The 21,354-nt window shown below is 38.2% G+C and overlaps 1 protein-coding gene across 1 annotated transcript; it reads right to left on the bottom strand.

Moving 5' to 3' along the window:
* Nucleotides 1–6,487: 6,487 nt before the first annotated feature.
* Nucleotides 6,488–21,242, bottom strand: LOC100703747 (tropomyosin alpha-3 chain). The gene is made up of 10 exons (XM_005459730.3): nucleotides 21,027–21,242; nucleotides 20,578–20,703; nucleotides 14,513–14,646; nucleotides 11,015–11,132; nucleotides 10,765–10,835; nucleotides 10,510–10,585; nucleotides 10,232–10,294; nucleotides 9,963–10,032; nucleotides 7,941–8,019; nucleotides 6,488–7,128 (listed from the first exon to the last, which is right to left on the bottom strand). The coding sequence occupies exons 1-10, from the start codon at nucleotides 21,138–21,140 to the stop codon at nucleotides 7,125–7,127; spliced, it is 855 nt and encodes a 284-aa protein (XP_005459787.1). The 5' UTR covers nucleotides 21,141–21,242; the 3' UTR covers nucleotides 6,488–7,124.
* Nucleotides 21,243–21,354: the final 112 nt, after the last annotated feature.

The following is a 21,354-nucleotide window of genomic DNA, read 5'->3' as shown; positions in this document are numbered from 1 at the left end:
CTAACCCTAACCTTATCCCTAACCTTAACCAGCACTTTAATAACGTTAGATAGTGTTTTCCAAAGGGATTTGAGTAAAACGAAGGTACATGTGTAGATTCATTCCAAACAGATCCTATGTTTCGTCATTTTTCCAATCTCGTAATCAGTGTTGGGCAAGTTACTTTGAAATAGTAATTCAATTATAGTTACTAGTTACTTCTTCAAAAAAGTAACTGAGTTAGTAACTGAGTTACAATATTCTAAAAGTAATTAATTACTTGGAAAAGTAACTATTGCATTACTTAAAAAAAAAACAAAGAACGTTTAACCCTCTGGGGTCCAGGGTATAATTGGCCATTTTTTTACTACTCTTGATTTTCTCTCCACATTTTACCTTTAAAAACTATTTGCTTTGCCTTGTTTGGTATCATTCTTTTTAGCGCAACCTCACGTGTCTGAATTTACAGTTATGTTCTCATTTTGTCATACTGTATAACCAGAATTGATCTAAAATCAGACAAAAAACATAAAATCAGAGTAGAAAAAGTTATATTTTTACTGTAACAACCACAAACATGTTTAATGAATCATATTTCATAACTTCAAATGCAAATATTAATTGTCAATTTTAAAATCCTATGCACAAGTTTTACAAACAACAAAGTTATTTGCATCCATTTACCTTTTACCCTTTTTTTAAATAACCATTTCAAACTATTTAAAGAACAATCAGCTGTTCTTCAATAAGATGCCACACAAATTATTTGTGCCACTCCAAAAAAATCATTTGTGTCCACTATAAAGGAGAACATCACAGCCTGATACCTGCAGGTCTGACAGCAGCAGGTGTATCACTGCTGTTTCTACCTGGAGACAGCAGTCGCCTCATTGTTCTGACACACAACACAAAACTATCCACAACACTACACACTAACTACACAAGACAACACATTAACTACACACAACAAACACGCTAAACGTCACAAATCTCACATCTCAAAACTCGCTCTCTCTCTTTCTGCTCTCTCTCTCTCTCCCTCTCTCTCTCTCTTTCTGCTCTCTCTCTTTCTCTCTCTCTCTCCGTCACTCCTAAAACTTTTTTTTGTTTTGTTTTTTTGCTCATAAGCAGAGAGTGCTCGCTAGCGCTAATGTGGCGAAACTATTGAGGAAAAAACGCCGCGTATATCTTGTTTATCATGACTCTGGTTTTACGTGGCCTATCGACACAATTTAAAAACTGGCACCTTGTTGCTTTGTCTTTAAGTGGTCATGTGATTGACTTACCACGACTACTTTATTCTTCCTCAGTCAAACAGCAGCACTCATGCGATTGTTTTGCCCCCCTGTACAAACTCCTGTACAGTACAGAATGTGTTCAGCTTGTCAGATTTACATAAGTCTTCGATCCTAGCAGTGTGACTCTGCAGTGCTGTACTGTATGTTTGTAAGTTTTCTCCCCAACAAACAACAATGTCGATGAAACGTTTTGCACCATCAAAGGTACCTGCGGTAGCTCCCAAAAGGCAGAGGACGATGCTAACCATCGCACAAAAAGCTGGTCTTCTGGACATGCTAAAGGAAGATAGAAGTTAGCGTAATTTTCGGATTATAAGGCGCATTAAGCGAAACAAAACAGTCAGATAAGTCAAACTTTACTCAACTCATACTTCTTGCTTCTTCTACTTCTGTACCATTGATTCATTAATGTTGAATTCTCTGGCAGCTGCTCTATTCTCATGTTCTGGACCTGAAAACAGGGTTTGACCTTTGGTTTCATTCTATAATACTGGACTTGTTTTTCTGTGCAGGTTTGAACTTTGAGAGAGTTTAAACAAGAGAGAAACGTGTGAAAATGTCAATGCCTGTCTGAGAAAAGTGTATAAAGTGTGTAGTGAGAAAATATCTATAATAATTGTAAAAAATAAAGTTGGCAACTTCGTGGATTTCACCTATCGCGGGTTATTTTTAGAACGTAACTCCCGCAATAAACGAGGGACCGCTGTATAGGGACGTGTTGGATTCCCGAAAGCGTAATATACCGACGATTCATCACCTAGCATAAAATGTTACGCTTTGGGAGTGAGAACAAGTTGAAAATGGCCAACATCGATGCCTGAAGAAGTTTAAATCAAGCGTTAGATAGCCAACACTTAAAAAATAAAACGGTAATGTTTGGAATTAGGAAACATTTGTAGGCCAAAAAACGAGGAAAAAGGGAGTGCTAAAGTTTTTCTTTGAAGAAAGTGGATTAAATATTAATATTTGAAATTCAACATTCCTAAAAGTGTGTATTAGGAATATTGGATATAAAATTGTAATTGTGCTCAGATTACTTTTTAATTGCAAAATGTGACAAAATATGTTAGTTTTGCAACATAATTAATAATTTATTTAACATGTAAAAACAAAAACCAGATTCTTACAAAGGCTCCTGAACATAGCACATAAATTAAAAGATTGCCACAATCAGAGGTGGCAAAAATACAGATATTATTGACTTATGCAGAAGTACAGATACTTATGTTTAAAAATATACTCCAGTAAAATTTGAAGTAGTAATTCAACTTCTTTGCTCAAATAATTCTTTTCTGTTGTCTGCTTTGTAGAGAGAGTGCCTTTACACCTAAACAGCAAAATGAGTAGGGTCCAGGCTTAAAGTGTGATTCTTCATGTGTGGGAACCCCAAGAGAAAAGAATAAGAAGTCACAATAATTTCTAATATGAGCTTCAGTAGATTTTGTGTACAGGCTGTGATCAGCTGACATTCTGCTTTTTGTGGATCTACACAACTGAATTCAACAAATGTAACACTAACAGTTTACTATAGGGTTGTACAGAATATAGAATGAAGTATACAGTTGCTTTAAAGGTGGAATTCAGTAAATTAATCTAAACCAGTGGTTCTCAAACTTTTCACATTGAGTACCACCTCATAAAATATATGGTTCTCAAAGTACCACCCTTATGACCGACATTAAAGTACAATACTGTAGGTCTATTTAACACTATATACAGTTTACACAAGTCAATTTTATTTCTTAAATGAATGTTATTTGTTTTAACTGTCATAAATCTACATGCTGCCAATGGACAGATGCCAAACTGGGTTTCACTGTTCTTGTAACAGTGAGAATAAAGATCTATTTATCTATAAACAGGATGTGACAAGAGATAATAATAACCGCTGTACTGTACTAATTCACAGCAGGTGGGATATCCGGTTGTTAAGTGATGACGTATGAATCCTGCTTCTGGGTCCAAACTACTCTGCGCCTAATAAGGCTGTTGGGTTTTTAACATGTTTTAATGCTTTGTATCTTGTTCTATTTAATTTCAACAAGCCCCTAAAAACAGTCAGTGATCACTGTCAGCCTCTCGGTTTTTATTACCACTTTTCATCTTAAAGCTCAGTTTTTTAAATAGAAACCATTGGGAACCCTCACGTGAACTTTTATCAAATGAGAAAAAGTGATAGCAGAGCTGAACATTTAGATTTTTCAGAAATCTCTCAGTGAGAACATAATTCAATTCAATTCAATTCAATTTTATTTATATAGCGCCAAATCACAACAAAAGTCGCCTCAAGGCGCTTTATATTGTACAGTAGATCGCACAATAATAAATATTATATCATATTTAGATGGAAGCTAGCGAGCTAACTTCCTGCTAACTTCTAACTCCGTTAAATGTAATAAATCCTGTTTTCATGGATGCCTGGATGTTAAACTTAATTGTTACACCTGGTAAAGCAGCAATACTGATCATTTTATTAAAGATGAAAGATTTTAGACAGTTTGTAACTCTCAGTGATGCTGCAGTGTTCGTTTGACTTTGGGACCTGACACAGCTAATGACATCAGACATCAGACCAGATAACAGGAGTTCTTGCAGTGATTTAATGGCACACAGGAAACCAAACGCAAAGCCAATGTAAAACAAAAGTGACACAAACCATAGACCAAGATGCACTTGGGCAAATCTGAAAGAAGTTTTCTTTCACTCTTTTCCCTAGCTGGAAATATAGTAGCTGCTCCAAGACAGTAAGAACAGCAAGTAACTAAACTAAATTCAATAATACAATAAAGTGAAAAATATAACAATCTAGCTCTGATAGATACAAATAATTCTAATTATAAATATCCCAGTATATTACACAAATTAAATATATGCTGGTGACATTGCGGTGCCCTCTTATCATGATATACTTTGTTAATTTCTCTGTAGAGGATGTGCAAACAGTAACAGTGTGCAACTATTGCAGTGTGTACTCGTGCTTTAGATGAAGGAGATTTACAGGGAGTTGGCCATGGGCAGGAATTCCTGATTTCTTGTGTTGTTCACTAGTGCATTTGGGTAATCTGAATCTCTCAGTGCTCCTGTGACTGGTGAGCATGTCAAGGAGTGGGTGGGAGGTATTGTCAAACATTGTCCTCATCTTGGACAACATCCGCCTCTCCCACACCACCTTAAGAGGGTCCAGCTCCATCCCCACAACATTACTGGCCTTACGGATCAGTTTATTAAGCCTGTTGGTATCTGTGACCCTCAAACCTACTCAACAGCATAGAGGGCCACAACATACAATGATATCATTGAACTAACGTTTAAATGTACATTTTGAAAATAAAGTACAAATACCTGAAAATTCAGCTCAAATACCGTAATGAAGTATTTGTATTTTCTTACTTCCCACCTCTGGCCACAATCGGGCCACAATGTTTAAAAGAAACATTTGATTCACTTCTGTTGCAAGCAGGTAAATTTAGAATGGTTATTGAATTTTTTGTTTACTGAGTCGTTATTATAGGGCCATTATTAAAATGTCTTTAAGCTGAGCTGTGCTGGTGGGCACTTTTAAAGGAACTTTCCCCATTACCTTTTTACTTTGTAAATTTTACATTTATCACCTTACTAACTCTTAAATCCTAAATATTTGTTTGTATTTATTTATTTATTTTTATTATTTTTCTTTTGCATTTCCCCCATTTTTATTTCCCCAGACCTATTTATTTCATCTTAATCTTCATCTCATTCCATCAGGAGTGAAATTCCTTGTTTGTGTGCACAAATGTGGCCAAATAAAGAAGATTCTGATGCTGATCTTGATCCATTTGTACAGTTAGACTTCACCTTCACGCACAGTTCATCTTCAGCTACACTCATCCTGAGGCTCTGTGAACACTGGAAAGAAGGAGGGCAATACCTCAGGCAGATCATCAGACAGCATGAGTGCCAATTAAAGGCTCCACTTCAGCGCGAGTGGTTCACTTTAGAGTGGTTCATGGTCAAAGTAGCTATTCCTTTTATGTGAATCTACCTTCGTACTTATACCCCTACATCTGATTTTGGAATCACAGTCTCTGCTCTCTGCCTATTCCTCACTCTGTTGTTGGGACTCCTCCTGCAATTCTGCACAGCTAATGTTAGAAACAGCAGCCTCTTGTGACTGTGAGAGCTTGTTACTAGTTGACAGTGTAGCTCTTAACATGCCAGTTAATTCAACACATATATAAAAAGAACTATTTCTTAATATTTTTCTCTTAGCTTTTCTTTTTACTTTTGTTTGTTCAGTTTTATCCACTCCATCCATGTAAAACTCTTCTATAAGGTGTGTGAGTTCAAAGGAAAGCTAAGGGAAGGGGCCTGTTGCATTAGTAAATTTGATTGTGTATCCAGAGTCAGTTCAATTACATTAAATTCAATTTTATTTATATAGCATCAAATCCTAACAGCAGTTGTCTCAAGGCGCTCAAAGAGTCGGTAATGAAAATGGCTGAATATGCTGCTCTCAGTGCTGGTAGAGACGGTGTGAAGCAGCCCTTTAAGCTCGCTTTCAGCCTGTCGAATTATATTGACAAAGAAAAACATAATAATATTGACCCGTCAGCCCACAAGTGCATTGGCCCAGTGTGATTATTGTACTGGGGGCTTTGGGATCTGCGGGTAGGGAGAGAGGTGGTTAAAGGCAGCAAGTGCTAAGGGTTGATTACAGTTGTTGAACATCATAGTGTCTCTTGGAGGAGGAGAGTGGGCAGGCAGGGGGATCCCAGGTAAGTCCATGTTTCCAGTAAAAGTGTCAACAGGCACAATGAGGCAGTGCTGCTTTTCACATTTAGCTCCAAAAATTGGCAACAGGTACATTTCTTTAGAAAAGTCTGTAGCTCTTACATCTCACAATGCTTTGCAGGCTATCATCGATGTGCAGTGTGCACAAACGGAGAGTAAAATTAATGTAAATTTTCCATGTTAACCACCAGGCCAGAACACAGCATCGACAGCATTTCACCTTTAATATTTAACCATATGATTTAATGACAAGTCATGTTTTCGGTGTCTTCAGCAGCTTTTGTTTGTTTGTTCTGTTGCTCCAGAAATTAGATATTTAATGCACAGACCAGCGACTGCAGAATGCTGCAGATACCCCACTCATTTATATTTTCAAAAAGTTTAAAACACCAGTGCAGCAAATCTCTGCTTTCGTGTTATTTCCAACAAAGAGATCCAGATTTGCAACAAAATGTAAATGGTTTTATTTTTTTGCCTGTGCTCCACGTCTCCACCAAATTCCAAAAGTGTTCAAATTATTTTGCTGACAGACAAATGAACATGAGACATACTTTCACCGAGGCTTTACATCATAATACTTTGTAATTCACAATTCAGGAAAATATATAAGTATATATATATGTTTATATATATAGGTTGGTGATATTTCTATCCAGATGTGGTTTTGTTCACGAAATTTTCCATGAATTCCTGAGACAAGAAAATCCTGAAAGCATTCATTAGGGACTGAAGACTGCAGAACTCCCATCGAAATTGCAAGACAAATATTAATAACTTCAGACTAAGAAAATAAATCATGAATACAGATGACGTAACCCAGAGACGTTTCCTTAAACAGGGATAGGGCACAGAATTGATACAGAAGCACAATGAAGAGCAAAACAAGACAACATTTATGAGCACAAACAATTATTCATGGACAACTGAACCATAAGAGGCTAATTGCACAGGAGCAAACTTAGAGGACATAGTGGGAATACTGTAAATACAGGTAGGCGATCACAGACGCAGAGCTGAGAGTAATGGTCAGCAGAAGAAAAGGTCACAACCTGGAAGGTTGGTGGAGATTCTGAACATTTAGCTGAAAACAACAGAAGCAAAAGACAGTGTGTAAGTGCATTTATATCTCAAATAACATCTTAGTAATGCAGGCAACACAAGTGCAACATAGACAGGCCATTCAATATGTTTTACAAGCAGGTCTATATTTACAGATAACAAGGTGGCCACGACAAAAGAACTCATTGATGATCCGTCAGCGTCAGCTTTAACAGAGGTGCTCAATTTGCTGACAAGATATTTGACTCAGTACGGAAAACAACAAACAAATCCTCAAGTTTAATGTTTCCTTTATGGCCTTTGCAAAGCCATAGCATCACCTATCTAAAGTCTAGATTCAGCCCCTCGTTACAGTGTCAGCAAGTAATGTCATAGTCAGTTTAAACCTTTAGTGTGTTTTTGATAGTGTGGCATCATCTTTGAGGTCCCAGAACAAGCATATGAGCCTTCAATAGTGTCTGAATTCTGTACCCACTGTTTGTCTATCAACAGTAAGAAGAGGCCACACAGAACATCAGTATCTCAATGACCTTAAAGTTTACAGTGCACTTATTCTGGGTGGCAAAACACTATCAAACTCTTTAATGTTTAGTTGTTTATTTAAAAAAAAAAAAAGATTAAACACTCAATTAAAAACCTAATTTAACAAAAATTAAGCTTTTTGTAATTTTCTAAAGCATTTTTTAAAAAATTAATGCAGTAAAATGGACAGCCTGATGCTCTGAAATCAATTTACTAATGCATATTTTATGGCACAAATCATTATTAAATCACAAAGTGGTTGATTTCAATGTGCAAGACTCTCTTGGTCATCCATGTGCTGTCACAACTTACATAGAGGTCATGTCATTAAGGGCATGGTCCAGTTCCTCACTGATGGCTTTGTACTTGAGCTTTTGTGCATAAAGTTCATCTGTGGGTATAAACACAGACAAGAGAGAAAAACGAAGAAAGAAAACAGACAGTTTGAACAAAGAGGCTGAAACTGATCTGCAGAAACATTCACAGTGAAATACTGCATTATAAAAAAATTAACTAAGCAGTTCTTTCTTAAATAGAAGAGTCCAGTTAATAAGAGTAGCATCGCTTTCTGTGTTAGTGCTGCTCACTGTCTTGGACTCTTCATCACAACCGAACTTACTCGAGACATCCTCCCATGTACATACATATATATATATATATATATGTATATATATATATATATATATATATATATATGTATATATATGTACATATATATATATATATATATATATATATATATATATATATATATACACACACATATATATATATATATACATATATACATATATATATATATATATGTATATATGTATATATATATATATATATATATATATATATATATATATACATATATATACATATATACACACACATATATACACACACATATATACACACACACATATATATATATATATATATATCTATATATATATATGTATACATATATATATATATATATGTATTTATATAGTCTTGTTTTCTGGCTCTCCATCTGTTTTGCTTCATCCACTTTTATTTTTTCTTCTCCCTTCAAGTTTACACTCTGTTTTATTTTTGTCTTTATTTTGCTAATGTGTAAATAACATTTTCCCTTATTTTTTTCTGTGGAAGTCAAACATGGAACAGTACCTAAAGGGAGCCATGCAGCTAAGAGAGTAACAGTTCAGACTGACATCAGGAACAGTGATGTAAAGTTCAATTCCTCTGCTGACCTTTACCTCTCAAGAAACTGGCCTGCTGCAACCAGTGTTATGTTGGTAGATGTTTTGACATTACACTTTACCATGTCAAAAATCCCCAAATTTATAGTTTATGTGAATGTAAAAATAACATTAGGCACAAAAAAAATGTATAAATCTGTGTTTCTGGCGGACAATTTCTGAATTTTCTGTATACAGTATTTTCCGCACTATAAGACGCACTTAAAATCCTTTAATTTTCTCAAAAATCAACAGTGCGTCTTATAATCTGGTGTGCCTTATGTATGAATTCAGGTTGTTCTTACTGACCTCGAACCGATTTTATGTGATACATGGAGCTCAGAAATCTGTCAAAAATGTTTTAGTCCGACGTTGCTAAGCTACTAAGCCGCACAGCTTGATGGATTGTTGGAGCATTACGGCTACCGTAGTCAGGAGCCTCGCGGAGTAATCTGGGTCCTAAACTCCGTCCCCTTCAGGTCCAAGTCAAACGAACACTGCAGCATCACTGAGAGTTAAAAACTGTCTAAATTCTTTCGTCTTTAATAAAATGATCAGTGTTGCTGCTTTACCAGGTGTAACAATTAAGTTTAACATCCAGGCATCCATGAAAACAGGATTCATTAACTATGTTCTGACTGAGAGATTTCTGAAAAATCTAAATGTTCAGCTCTGCTATCACTTTTTCCCATTTGATAAAAGTTAACGTGAAGGTTCCCAATGGTTTCTATTTAAAAAAAACTGAGCTTTAAGATGAAAAGTGGTAATAAAAACCAAGAGTTTAACGTGAGGGTTCCTGATGGTTAGGGAGAAATGCAATCTCATGGCAGGATGCTGTAAACGGACCAAACTTCAGTCAGGAGAACAACTGAGATAATCCATCCACAATACCAGGTTAGTCATTAATATACTGCAACAACATGGGAATAGAGCAGCTGTGATAGAATACAGCATTAATGAATCAATGGTACAGAAGTGGAGGAAGCAAGAAGAATGAGTTGAATAAAGTTGGACTTATCTGACTGCTTTGTTTCGCTTAGTGCGTCTTATAATCCGGTGCAGCTTATGGTCCGAAAAATATGGTAATTAAAGGGTGAATTTTGTTGAGAAATGAGTGTTTTACCTTCCAGATCATCAATTGTCTTCTCCAGCTTGGCCACAGATCTCTCAGCAAACTCAGCTCGTGTCTCGGCCTGTTAAAGCAACAACTTTTGATCAGACAACGAAGTTGAAGAAGTAACAGAAATGCAGCAGTATGTTGAGCTCTCAAGCATCAAAACATTTAGAGCGCAGCACTGACTTAAATGTAGGAAATATTTTAAATAGATAAATAAAATGATTAATAAATCCAGCATTTAGAATATCTACAGGTCATTTTTCTTTCTTGCTCACCTCTTTCAGTTTGTCAGTTAGGATCTTAATTTCTTCCTCATACTTGTCCTCCTTTTGCGAATACTGTGGTGAAGGAGAAGATTATTCAGAGGGAGATGTCTGCTATGTCTGCAGGATGGTGAAGTGTCACAGGGGGGGCACCTTGGTTTGAGTGTAAACCTCCCGTGTGTACTGTGTCAGCTTTTTTATTGTTATGTGTAAAAAGGAACGTTCCAGGAATTTGTCTGAGTCACGTTTTGATTATATGTTTACTTTCAGTGTCTCTGGCCTTTCCTTACCTTCTCAGCCTGGGCCTCCAAGGACTTTAGGTTATTGGTGACATTCTTCAGTTCATCCTCCAGCTCAGCACATTTACTTTTAGAGTTTTTATAAGATAAAAACATGTTGGTGTGGAAAACTCACAGTTTAAACGTTTGCCATGATATGTAAAAAAAACCTGTAAACACTTGAAGCAGTGCACCTAGGAAATAATTGCTTCTGTCCTTCAAAAAAAAAAAAAAAACATGAGTAGGTAACACGGTATATGTACTCACGCCTCAGCCAGCTCTGCCCTCTCCTCTGTACGTTCTAACTCTCCTTCTACAATCACCAGTTTACGAGCAACCTGAATAGAAAGTGTGAGAGTTTAAGGTCCTGCACCGTGGATTTGTTATTTTTCAGTATTATTGTAATAACAACAACACAGATGTACATACAGTTAACAGCTCCTTTCAAATGTCTTTGGTTCCCAAAGAAAGTGCATCACTACAGCAGACTGCAATAGACAAGAACAAAAAAACTCACCTCCTCGTATTTGCGGTCAGCCTCCTCGGCGATGTGTTTAGCTTCCTTTAGCTGAATCTCCTGGAGCTCCATCTTCTCTTCATCTTTCAGAGCTCTGTTCTCAATGACCTTCATACCTCTGTGCAGACAAACCATTCCTTACTTTCTGACAATACAAATACATTGCTAAAACATTTTTAACCCTCACGCTTTGTTCATTTCACGTAAAACAATTCTGTGTCCCCGATCAGAAGTGGCTGTTCCATTAGGACTCTTTATAGAAACTATAATAATAGATATATTATCACTATTTGTTGTGTTAGATTTTTGTAATCAGCTTACATTCTTGTGAGCATTACAGTTTTTGTATGTCTCATTAATCTGAAAAAAACAATACTTCTGGATTATTTTGACTATGAGAAATGATCAGATGAAACACAGTCTACTGTTTATCGCAGGCTACTTTGGATAAGTTACAACGTTACGAACATTTTTTTTTAGCCATTTAAAATCTTTTATAGTCACATAAAGCAACACCTGTTGTTGTCCTGGCCAAAAGTGAACGGGAATGTTTTATTTGTGTGACTAGGAAATTATCCCAAAACTACACTTCTGACATATCTTTATGCCATATTTAGACTACTTGCTTGGCATACACTTTTCGAAAGGGCAGCATCCCCTACTAGTCACCAGACAAACTGATATTTGGACTTGGACATGCGTGATGAGTGGCTGCTATTCCACACACTCATCCCAAACCTCTAATCACTGACAGTTTGTCTTGCTGATGATGACCCTGAATAGTATTGTAGCTGTCAAAGCGAATCACCCATAACAGCATGTAAAATTTCCAGAGTTACACTGTGGCCTGGAAAAATTGTCCAACCAGACTCTGCATCCCTCAAACTGCTGGTAGATCTGTTTCTGGATCTGTTCACTCCGATGAAAATCAGAAGACCCACGTATGCTGTGATGCCTTTCTTCCAGTTGTCTTTGTAAAACTGTTGCCCCTACACATTGGTCATGTTTGATTAATCAGGAACAGTTCAAACCAGGATTCAATGGCCATAATCGTCATCATCATTCCTCTTTATCTGGATTATATTCCGTGCCATCTTCAGCTTCTGACGCTTCCTCCTCTGATCCATCCTCACGGTCAGTTTCCTGGTCTCTCTCCTCCTCACCAGTGTGGTGATCAAATATGTAAGTTAAGTAGTAAATGGGATTGTTTGAGCTGCTTTGGTCTTAATAAAAATAACAAGTGCACCAGAGAAGCAACAATGAAACAACCCCTAAACAGGAAAGGTTTAACAGGTGGAGGACACTGACTTTTTTCCCTCCTCATCTTTTCTGAATGTTTTTTTTGTTTGGTTTTTTTTTACTAGTTTTGCATTTGGCTGGTGTTGGTGTAAGTACCAGTAGCATGAGGCGATACCTTGACTTTACAGAGGTTACACAGATTGTCCAATTGTAAGGATCCCTGTTTTCTGTTGGACTCGTCAAGGTTGATATTTGTTTGTTTGGTCTTTGCGATTTGGGTCCTCGCGCTATTTCTAAGTTTGTTATGTAACTTCTTTCTAGTCACGTGTATGTAGCTTTTCCTTTTCCTTCGTAGTTTAATGATTTGCATTTCTAGTTACTTGTTCCATTTCGTGTCCTCGTTGTCCTGGTCTTGTCTGCGTGTTCTCCCCAGCCCGTCATGTCCCTCGCTCTCTCGCTCTGTGTGGTGTTTCCTGTTTAATTTGGTAGTCCTTGTCTCATCTGCATTGTGTTCAGCTTTGTTTCCCCTGTAACGTTTGTCTAGTTTGCTCCAGCTGTGTTTCTATGCATCTCCCCTTCTCTTATCTATACACTCTGTTAGTGTCTCTTATGTTCCTGTTGTTCCAGTCATGGGTCTGATGACCTGCCCTCGTGTCTCCAAGTGTTCCTGGTTTCTAGTGTACCCCCAGTTTAGGTTTCCTGTTTAGTTCCTTGTGCCTGTTTTGTATAAAGTCTGATCAGCCAGTATAAAGAGCTCGCTTGCGGTTTAATTTTCCATCTACTTCCATGTCTGCACTAAGGTCAAATACTCAGTAGCTGTTCAACATCTATGGAGTTTTTTGCTGATATATTAAGATACATTTTCAGTTCTAGGTCTTTTTCGTGTGGTTCTAGCACAGTATGTTCATGAAAAGTGTGGTCACTGACATTCAAGCTGTTCCACTCAAAAAAATAAGTCATTGGATGAACGTAATTTTATCTTGCCACTTATATTCCATCTAAACAAATCATGTTTTATTAATCCATCTTGGTTGTGTTGTGTCAACACGATATAAGTGTGTAAGTTTAACATAATATTAACAGTAACATTCAATTAATTTGACTTTTGTTCAACCAACATGTTTGTACCACGTTAGTCTAATTAGACTGATTTAAATTCATCTTATATTGTTTAAACACTTTGGCACATCAAAAGTCAGTCTTGTTACATGAACTAGTAAAATATTTGTTTGTTACACCAATGATAATCTTGTTGAATGAATGAAATGTAACTTATGTCTGTAGTACATGTTGTATTCATATTACATAATGTTCAACAAAAATAAGATTCAACGGATTTACAGCAACTTCCAATCCACCCATCTTCTTATCTTTATCTGGGCTGCAGAAGTGATAGGGTAACAGGGGCAGGGTACAGACTGGACAGGTCGCTATCATACAGAGACAAACAACCATTTGCACTTCAACACCTTTGGGTAATTTAGAATAACCAGCTACCCTTACAACTGCATGACTTTTAACTGTGGAGGAAACCAGAGTACGCAGAGAGAACCCACTGCAAACTTCGCCTCATTGTGGATTTGAACCCAGGATCTTCTTGCTCTGAGGCAACAGCACGAACCACCATGGCATTAATCTGTCAATACAGACTTAACAAAAGTAGGAAAGCTATGCTTGATGATGCTTTATGTTGTTGTCCTTGACAAGTTAAACCATACGAAATAGTAACAGCATACACGTGGAGTGGTTGTCTGCCTCTTGTAACCCCACTGATTTTCCTGTGGTTTGACATCTAATGTGATCTTGTGGATTTCGTGAGCTGACTCAAAAAAGTGAAATTGGGTGGTTGTTACATGCACAAGATCCAAACTTGTAATTTGAACTAAATAATTCCATGTTTCTATGGTGAACGTAATTAAATCATGTAGCATCTGCATGAAATTCAGCAACGTAATTTGTTCTTGTTGAGATGACATCATACAATCTAGTAAGAGTGGCTGGATCCAGGCAACTAACCACTCTTACTAGATTGTATGATGTCATCTCAACAAGAACAAATTACGTTGCTGAATTTCATGCAGATGCTACATGATTTAATTACGTTCACCATAGAAACATGGAATTATTTAGTTCATACTACAAGTTTGGATCTTGTGCATGTAACAACCACCCAATTTCATTTTTTTTGAGTGTATAACGCTTGACTTATGATACTCATCGTAGAAGAACAATAAAAATAATAGGTCACAGCAGAGTCACCTCTCGCTCTCATCAGCAGCCTTCTCAGCTTCTTCCAGTTTTTGCAGAGCTGTTGCCAGCCTCTCTTGAGCGCGGTCCAACTCCTCCTCTACGAGCTGGATGCGCCTGTTGAGGGAAGCCACTTCTGCTTCTGCCTGAGAATACAAGGAGCAGATTAATTGGAAAAACAGTCTGTTACATACGCTGCACATGTCTAACACAGTAAAATCAGCATTTCCCGATAGAAGCGTATTGCATGTTATTCCAAAGAAATTGAGACTATAATGTGGATGTGGACAAAGCTGTTCCAAAGAATGTCTTTACATATTCTCTTTTTTTACAATTCACTTTTGGTTTTCAATGGATTAGGATGATGTACTCAGCCAGAAACTTATCATGATACAGTGCAGCCGGAAAGTATTCTGAATGCGTCTCTTTTTCCCCATCTTGTCATATTACACCATTATTCCAAAATGGATTGAATTCATTTTCAAAATTCAACATACAATGTTCCATAATGACAACATGAAAAATCCTTTGCTTGAAATTCTTTTCTTTTTTTTGAAAACATATATTAACAAATATTAGATTTAACAGGTCGTAAATCAAGTCTTGGCTCTGGCTAGGTCACATAAGGACATTCACAGAGTAATCCTAAAGTGACTCCTTTGTTATCTTGACTGTGTGGTTACGGTCTTTGTCCTGTTGAAAGATGACCTTTTACTCCTCTCCGAGGTCCAGAGCAGTTTGGAGCAGGTTGCCACCATCATGCTTCACTGTAGAGATGGCGTTGGCCAGGTGATGAGCGGTGCCTGATTTCCTCCAGACATCATGCTTGGCACTCAGGCCAAAGTGCTAAGTCTTTGTTTCATCAGAGCAGGGAATTTTGTTTCCCATGGTCTGAGAGTGCTTCAGGTGCCTTTTAGAAAACTCCAACTTACTTTTACTGAGGAATGGGTCTGGTCTGGCCACTCCATGATACATACCTGATTGCTGGAATGCTGCAGAAATGGTTTGAGTGTTAGGGCAAAGACAGGGTGCTACTGTTGGCCAAAGACAAAGGAAGATTCAGGAGGGAAGGTGCGTTAGGAGGCATCGAGAAAGACAGAAATGCAGGAACGTGGAGGAGAGTAAGGAGTATGTATGGACTCATAAAGGGAGATATTATGAAGAGAAGGAAAACAGACATATTGTGTGTACAAGAGACCAGGTCGAAGTGATGAGGCCAGTAGCATTGGAGGTGGATTCAAACTGTCCTAGAGCGAGAACTCGATTATGGGTTATTTTGAAGGAAGTGTATATGAATAGTTCTGTTCAGGTGAAGAGTCTGTCAGACCAGATCATTAGTTCAAAGCTGTACATCAAATAGGTGAATGTTAATGCGTGTTCTCCACAGTCAGAAAAGTTGAATATAGTGGTAATGAGTGGTAACTGGTGTCAACTCTAACAGACATGGGAACACAAGTGATGAGGAAGTGATTTCAGCAAAACGATGGAAATGACTGGTCAACACATGCTTCAAGAAGAGGAAGGAATACAGGGTGGCATGTTAAGGTGCAGGAAAGTGCACACAGGTGGAATACATCTTATGCACAACTTTCATATATTTCAAATATCAAGTCATATTCGGTTTCAGGCAATAATAGGCGATAGAAGCCTCTCCACACACCTTAATGAATCCAGTCCCTGCATACAAACGTCTCCTCGGACTTCGTTTAATGTGGTCAGACAGAACCAGACCAGGAGCCCTATAGACTCATACAGCGGAAATCACACAACCCCAAAATATAACGGATACTTGATTTAAGAAATGGAAAGCTATGGGTTTGGTTAAATATTTTGATTTACTTAATGGGACCAATTAAAAAGGTTTTGAAGATTTGAAAGAAAAAGCACTGACAAATAAAGACTTCTGTAGATTTTAACAAATTAGACATAACATGGAAAGTATATTTAAAAGAAAGATCTTGAAGGAGCTGTGTCGGGTTTTTTGAATGTTTTCCTAATGGCATAAAAATCTATTTTAGCAATTAGACCCATTTCTAAAATATACCAAGGCTTACAAGCATTGAAAGGGCAAAATAAAACAGCTAGAATAACTCTTTAACCAATTAAAGAGCAGGTGAAAGTGAAAAGATGTAAACACAAAATGCAGATCCCCCATTCACAAGATGGCATGTACACAAACAGTGTCTCTGCTGAATGCACATGAACTGCCAGTTTCATCATGCAACAACAAAATTTACTGAACCAGCAGCACACGAAGACTAGAATTACGATTCTCATTTGAACAACATTAGCAGGAATTCTGTGTTTTCTGTCTTGCTACCAAAAAATCCACCTCGATAAAACCACATTTCCTGCAGGTCTCAAGAGCTTGAAGGCAGTTTCCATCATGAATCGCTATTTTTTGCCTAACTGACTTGTTCACGCACAGATGCATTATGCACTGGAGTACTGTTGTGTACAGTATTGTGTACTTTTGAGTTTTTTTGGGTTTGCAAAAGCCAAGAAAACCTAATTTCTGCTTTTCGATACCTAAGAAATTTCAGCTGTAACAAATGGCGCCAGATTGCAAAATGCTTAGCTATGTCTGTCAAGAGTGGGACCCAGGCAGAGGTGGGACCCAGGTACAGGACTCAAACCTGTAGAGGATAAACTGGAAAAGGCAGCTTTATCTCTGTACACACAAAAACCAAAAACTAAACACTGAAAACTGGAAATGAGCAGCGAGGAGAACATGGAGCACTGGGAAACACAGCCAGTGGACGACACACCAGTGAGCAGAGGGAGACTGAGGCCTTAAATGCACACAGGATAGTGAGAGGATGGGAAACGGGAGGGAACACAGCAGGAAATAATCAGACTAACGGGAAGGGAGGAAGCAAAATTCAACACACTGAACATAGGATGAGAGACTGCCAAAATAAAACAGGAAACATACTAAGACACAGACTAAGATACACAGACATTGGGACGAAACAGACATGGGAACAAGACAGACTGAGAAGATGGAGAGGGCGACAGACATGACAGGCTGGGGAGAACACAGACCAGACCAAGACAACCAGGACTCAAAAGGGAACAAAAAATTCAGAACTAGAAATACAAATGATTAAACTGGGAAGAACAAGGAAACTAAACAATACCAAATGAGAACTCATAAACAAAGAAACACTGAGTCATGATGTTTTCTCAGTGATCTATGAGTGGGTCCTGCTGGTTTTATGACACAACAATCTGACCACAATGGGCTCAACAGACACTGATTTGCACCAGGATGCAATCACCATCCAATGACAACAGTGGGGAGAACATGAGTGAGTTCTTTGTGGCCTCACTTCAAATCAGGACATTCTGCTCCAAAAGATAGTTGAATCTGGTAAATTCATGGTGAAAGTGCAGGCAGTGTTCCCATATCCAAAAAACATCTACAGTGTCTACTTTTTAGGTTTTTCCAACTTCTATCGCTGGTTTATCGGGAACAATAGCAAAGTCCGACTTTTCTTAGGACTCTTCTAGTGGAATGTCTCAGTCTGGGAAACCTTCGACCATCTGTTCGCCTCTGCGCCCATTCTTGCTCAACACACTCCATCCCTCTTGTTCATTGAGGAGGTTGACACTTTGGATTCTGGGATAGATGCAGTGTTATCCCAGAGGGTTGCTGATAAAAATGCACCCCTTGGCTTTCTTTGCTCATCAGCTGTCACCCACAAAGCACAATTACAACATGGGGAGGGGAGAACTGCTGGTGGTGAAGCTGGCACTGGAAGAATGGAGACACTTGAAGAGGAAACTGAACATCCCTTTGTTGTTTGGATGACCACAAGAGCCTGGCATATATCCAACCAGCAAAATGATCAAACTCACTCCAAGCCAGGTGGTCTTTGTTTGGTTGCCCAGTTTAACTATACAGACTCGTGGAGCACCAATGCAGATGCTCTCTCTCCCCAAAGAGAGTAAACCAATCCTTCCAGCTTCCCTCATCGTTGGATCTATCACCTGGAAGATCGAGTCTCTGGTCTTTACCGTGCAGCAAAATGAGATGGATCCTCAGGTTGAGCCCGTCAACTCCAGTGGTCTGTAATAACATCTGTGATTCATACAGAATGGCAGCCATGGCTTGTGCTGATGAGGTCATGGTGTTAATTATGAATCAAGAGAATGTAGAAAGATTAACTTACTATAAGAAAAGGTCCTGTACCGCGATGAAGGTGGAACCTTTGAACATTTATTGTTAGACTGCTACAGAACAACAGGTTTTATCATTGACAGCAAACTAAACCCTGTAAGCTATGGTTTATTCAACGGAGTACTGATGGATAGTAAAAGATATTTATTTGGTAAATCATGTCCATGATCGACACTCTGGAAAATGAGAGCTATTAGTACTATCCATTGGACAGATAAATAAAATTCATTTTTCCCTGGAATCTTTTAAATATGTGTATAAATATATATATTTATGTTTTTGTACGATTCTCATCTGATGTAACTGCCATATTTTTTGGAAGAAAGGATTTTTGAAAATGTGATGTGATAGAGTAACAAGGAAGCAGGCCACACCTCCTCATGAAAAGAGGCTTTATGTGTAGAAACTGCCATAATTCCTAAACAGTTAATATGTTTGTTCAACTACATGAAATAAAATGGAAGGGGTGAGTTCATTTGCATCTTGATTGTTTGATTTAAAATTAGAGGCAAAATTACAAAAAGTGTGCCACTGTCCAAAAACATACGGACTGTACCTATGAGCTAAATTAGTGGACTGAGTTTCTGTAATTAATGCCATGGCTCGACTGGCTCGACTGGATTTCTGGTCTACTGTTTCAGAAATCCCCCGGGCTCAGCCATTCAACAAAAGGACTCCACCGCCTCACCACTGGTGTGCACCTGTGGGCACCAATGACTTTCTGATCATAACATTAGACATCTGTCCAAAAGAGGCTTTGAACACTTATTTGTATGGATAACATAAAACAAATAAACCAACAAAAATATGGAGAAATAGAAATAACTATCGCTTCTCTCAGAAGATATTCCCCCATTTCCTCTTCTGTCTCTGTTATATTTAGTCTGTTTCTGTGTTATTTATGGGTTTTTGGTTAATTCCTCTTCCTCCCTTTGAACATTACTTTCCTCATGTCTGACCTTCTACTCTTGTCTTGTGTTTCCTTGTGTATGATTGTCTGCCCCACCCTCTTTTCTGTAGTTTAATCTGAGTCAGTGGTGTCTCATTTCTAACCACCCCAGAGTGTGTGTATAAAAAGTCATTTTGTCACATCATCTTTTTGTTTTCCATTGCCCCCCCCCCTTCAGCCTGTTATGGCCTGCATTTGTATTTCACTGTCCAGCGATGTCTGACAGAGAGTCTGTCCTGTGAATCTGACGCTCATAGTTTAAATTCTCAAAGTGTGTGAAGAGAACCATTTGGATGGACACCTTTGAGAACTAAACATTGTAGGAGTAGCATGAGCTGAAGTATTAAAGTAAAACAGATGAAAAAGTAGAGTACAATGGCCCATTGGTTTATGATAGTCCACTTCTTATTGTGCTGTGAGAGCCACAGTGAATGAGCCTAAATTAGGCTACATCCATTAAATAAAGGCCGTCAGTTACTGTGATCGGGGAGGCATGGGTACCTAAAATGGACTTGAACAATTGTTAATCTCACTGCCAAGGTTGGGTGGTTGACATCAGAGCTAAAAAAGGCCTCTGAATCCCCCCAGCAGCTGTGAGAAGTAAGCACAGGGCATGATGAGAATGGAATGCAAGGCTAACAGGGACTCAAACTGGCTTGGTTTACACTGACCATCAGTTCATGCTGTGTGAGACACAATGCCGCCACTGAGAGAGCACTGCATTATCTATTACAGTTTCTTGCCCTTCCCAGTCATAAAATAGGGATAAAATCATCATCTCCCAAAGAGTCACATCCACGTCAGCACCCTGCTAATCTGTTTGCTTTGTGGAAGAGACGCGATGATATTTCTTCTATACTTTCAGAATGTAAGGGTTGGTCAGTTATCAATAATGTGGTATTATGAAATGCACCAAACACACCACTGTGAATTTGTTTTACTCACATCAGCAGCTTTCTTATCAGCAACTTCAAGCTTCTCCTGAGCATCCTTTAAGGCCTCGGAGTATTTATCAAGCTCATCTTCTGTTGCTTTCAGCTTCTTTTGCATTTGTAGAAGCTCGTCTTCATGCTGATAGCGTGGGACATGAAACAGAGTTAGACTTTAATGTACATTTTTGGACAGACTTTCCTCAGCAGCAGACTCAGGTCCTTGTTCGACTACCATCCACCAAAACCACAGATAAAACATAACTGGGTCTTGTAACTTGCTCTGGAAAGTCTCAAAAAGTCACCTTTCAGCTGTAACCCAGTGAAGAACTCTTTCCAATTTTCTTTCATCATTCTCATGGTACAAGATGCTCACATTTGAACTAAACTACACCACATACTAAGCTCATATAAACCACCAGACTGATGAGTCCACTTCATGTCATTTGCACCTGTGTGACCTACCTGCTTGCTTCTGTCTTCAGCTGCTTTTCTGTCTGTTTCAGCCTGTTCCGCCTGATCCAGCGCATTTTCCTTGTCCAACTTCAGCATAAGCATTTTCTTCTTGATGGCCTCCATTTTTGTTGATGTGTAGTAGCGTTTTCCTGGTGTAAAAACTCAATACTAATTGGTGCAGAACCTGAGACTGGCAAACTGGAAGAGAGACCAACTCTAACAAAGCAGCAGACTATTTATATGACAGACAAGGAGACACTCCCCCAAAATCACACACAACTGTGCTCTACAGATTAGCTGGAAAGTGAACCTCCATATTACACACAAGCACCTCAGA

The sequence above is a fragment of the Oreochromis niloticus genome, linkage group LG22 (assembly GCF_001858045.2).
Source record: "Oreochromis niloticus isolate F11D_XX linkage group LG22, O_niloticus_UMD_NMBU, whole genome shotgun sequence".
Taxonomy (NCBI): Eukaryota; Metazoa; Chordata; class Actinopteri; order Cichliformes; family Cichlidae; genus Oreochromis; species Oreochromis niloticus.
This window is presented reverse-complemented; position numbering and strand designations above follow the sequence as displayed.

What these genes read in the sequence shown, in the direction of transcription:
- LOC100703747 (XM_005459730.3), bottom strand. Translation starts at nt 21,140, where the DNA reads ATGGAGGCCATCAAGAAGAAAATGCTTATGCTGAAGTTGGACAAGGAA. An exon ending in AGGGCAGAGCTGGCTGAGGC is followed by an intron (nt 10,586 to 10,764) that starts GTGAGTACATAT and finishes AAACTCTAAAAG; the next exon opens with TAAATGTGCTGAGCTGGAGG. An exon ending in TGGAGGCCCAGGCTGAGAAG is followed by an intron (nt 10,295 to 10,509) that starts GTAAGGAAAGGC and finishes CCTTCACCACAG; the next exon opens with TATTCGCAAAAGGAGGACAA.